The 2608-nt window shown below is 38.2% G+C and overlaps 1 protein-coding gene across 1 annotated transcript; it reads right to left on the minus strand.

The window, feature by feature from the left end:
* Positions 1-327: 327 nt before the first annotated feature.
* Positions 328-1560, minus strand: LOC119074359. Its single transcript, XM_037180461.1, has 3 exons — positions 1403-1560; positions 820-972; positions 328-756 (listed from the first exon to the last, which is right to left on the minus strand). Exons 1-3 carry the CDS (start codon positions 1542-1544, stop codon positions 413-415), a joined length of 639 nt encoding a protein of 212 aa, XP_037036356.1. The 5' UTR covers positions 1545-1560; the 3' UTR covers positions 328-412.
* Positions 1561-2608: the final 1048 nt, after the last annotated feature.

Below are 2608 nucleotides of genomic sequence, written 5' to 3' on the forward strand. Positions count from 1 at the left end.
AGTAAAAAGTGTTTTAGTGTTCAAATATGCCTTGCCGACCATAAGAGACTATGCCCGAATACAATGGAAAGCATAAGAGGTGAGTTTCTTTGATTTTTTTCGGTGAATTTTTGTGATAAAACTTTCCATACATTTTCTGGAAACTGTCCTGTCAATGCCTTAAACCGGATTAAAAATGAATTTTGTGAAGCAAAATAGTTTTCGACGCCATCTTGGATTACAGCGCCATCTTTTACTAGAAAACTTGAAACCATCGGCCAAAAATATTTGCATGTTTTTATGCTAATCAATCAAGCGTTACCAACAGTTCTGACTTTCGTCTAAAAGATTTTATTTCATTTTTAATATTTTGTGATTTTTTGTTGTGTACACATACACCCAGTTGGTAAATAATTTTCTACTCCACCAAACACTAATCACTTTCCAACAAAAAATATCCAATGGGAACTTTGTTGAACGCTCGAAATGCAAAATATCCCAAGTACAAATTCGGATGAACGTTTCTCAGATAATCGACCATCAGAAAGGACAAAATATCCCCTCTATAATCGATTTCGAACGCTTTTCTACCGTCCATCGGTGCAATGGATGGAAAAATTGAAGCTCGCAACAATTCGAATACATGCACGACATTATTGGTGACAACGCCTCGTCCACCTCCATTAGGATAGTTAAATGTTTTGCCATGCCATACTAGGCCGATTAGCCCGTCATGGTGTTTTTCATGTCCAAGTATTGTGTAGCCTCGTAAACTGCCTGAAATCAGAGTGTGTTTGAAATGTGGGCTATTCCGCGTACACGTTCGAACATTCAATTTACCACTTGGTAACGATCGAGGGGTCAAATTCAAGAAAATCCTTTGAAGTTGTTTCTGACTACAATGGAATCTTAAGTTTTGGACGGTGATCGATTTGTTGTTCGGATCGATTCTGCAAGAGCCGCTGGTAGGAAAATGATCTGCAACTGCTGTGTCTGCACAGAAAAAATGGATTAAAATTTGCGTAATTGAGTGGTAAATCGAAGAGATTTTGTTGAACCAACGAGAATGATTATCTGAAATAGTTATTTGTTTACCTAGGGGAGAACATAGGAAATTCCAATAGGACCTTTGTTTTGCTTGAGTTGGAAGTTCCTATTGCTCTCAGAGATTAACACAAAGTTTTTCATAAGTACGAGGTACAATACTAAACGAAACAAAACATAACAATTCGCCGTAGCACTTTCGAAAACATAAACATAAAGCGACAGTTCAAGTGAGAAAAGTTCTATTTACTCCCCACGGGAGAGAAAGTGCTGCACTTTTCTCACTAGAAATGTCATTCGACCAATCGTCAATAAAACGCAATTTTCCCATGTCTTCTTATTGAGAGGACTAAATAAGGTAAATAAAAGTCTTACTAACTTATCAAATTAGCCACCGCATCGTTATGAGATTGTACGCCATCGACATCGCTTCGATATTTCAGCAACAAGGTACCATCATGTGTTGATGAATATTGGGAAAGCAGTATGATACCAGCGAGTAAGACGCAGTATCTCTTCATTTTGAAACTGAACGAATTTACGAGAAACTTACCAACAAAATCGACGTTATGCAGTTTATATATCCAGTAAACTAATTGTTGGATAGTAAATTATTCGAAATGACTGTTCGCACAGTGTACGGATAGCACTATTACAATGTGGCGAATAGCGAAGGAGAGAGAGAGAGAGAGACTATTAATCGCAGGTGGTTTTGGGTCAAGTGTGACACACTGCATAAATTGTTCATTTCGGCTAAGCCTCTAGCTATCGGTCTAAGTGTTCAGAACAATTAAAAAGAAAGCTTGCAGTTGAGGACCCAGTCGCTCCCAGGGCTTATTATCAAAGTATGTAACCACTGAAGGCAACAACCCTCAGCGGATCAGAGAATTCATTTTTGTCATGTTGCCATCTTGTGACTAATGTTGTTGCACCTGCTAAGTTTATATGGACTTGAATTCACCTCACCACTAGCTGCAACTTTACAAAAACGAATTCAACTAAATTAAATTCATCTGAAAGTAGGTGTGATACTACGCATCTAATGTGCAAACGGCCTCCTTCTTGGCACAATGTTCGAGTAGCTTCTACCGAAAATATTTTACGAATTGTGATTCCAGTTTAAACATGTTTGAATTGTTGGTATTTTCGTCGGGAATTACGTTAGATTGTGTAAAACTTAATTATCTTCAAAATCCGGTTCTAAATCGATCACCTTAATGCAACGAGTGCAGTGCAATGATTTAATTTCTTATTTAAATGGTCGCATGGGTGTCAGGTTTTCCATACACATTGTGAAACATGTGAATTTCCATTACATTCAAATGCTTGTGGTGATTTTGGGAATCGATTGTTGAAGGCAATAGCTTCTTTGACGGATGTTATTAAGCGTGGGAAGGTTCAACAGGACGTGTGTAAGATATTTTTCGGGGCTTCGTTGACTGCCCTTATGAAAGGTGAAGACGATGTTAGGCCAATTGCAGTAGGGATAGTTTGGAGACGTTTGGCAGGAAAGGTGGCTTGTTGTAATGTCAGAGATAGTTTAGTTAAGAAGTTAAAGCCTGTTCAGTTTGGGTTTGGTGTTCCG

This window comes from Bradysia coprophila, unplaced genomic scaffold (genome assembly GCF_014529535.1).
Source record: "Bradysia coprophila strain Holo2 unplaced genomic scaffold, BU_Bcop_v1 contig_151, whole genome shotgun sequence".
Taxonomy (NCBI): Eukaryota; Metazoa; Arthropoda; class Insecta; order Diptera; family Sciaridae; genus Bradysia; species Bradysia coprophila.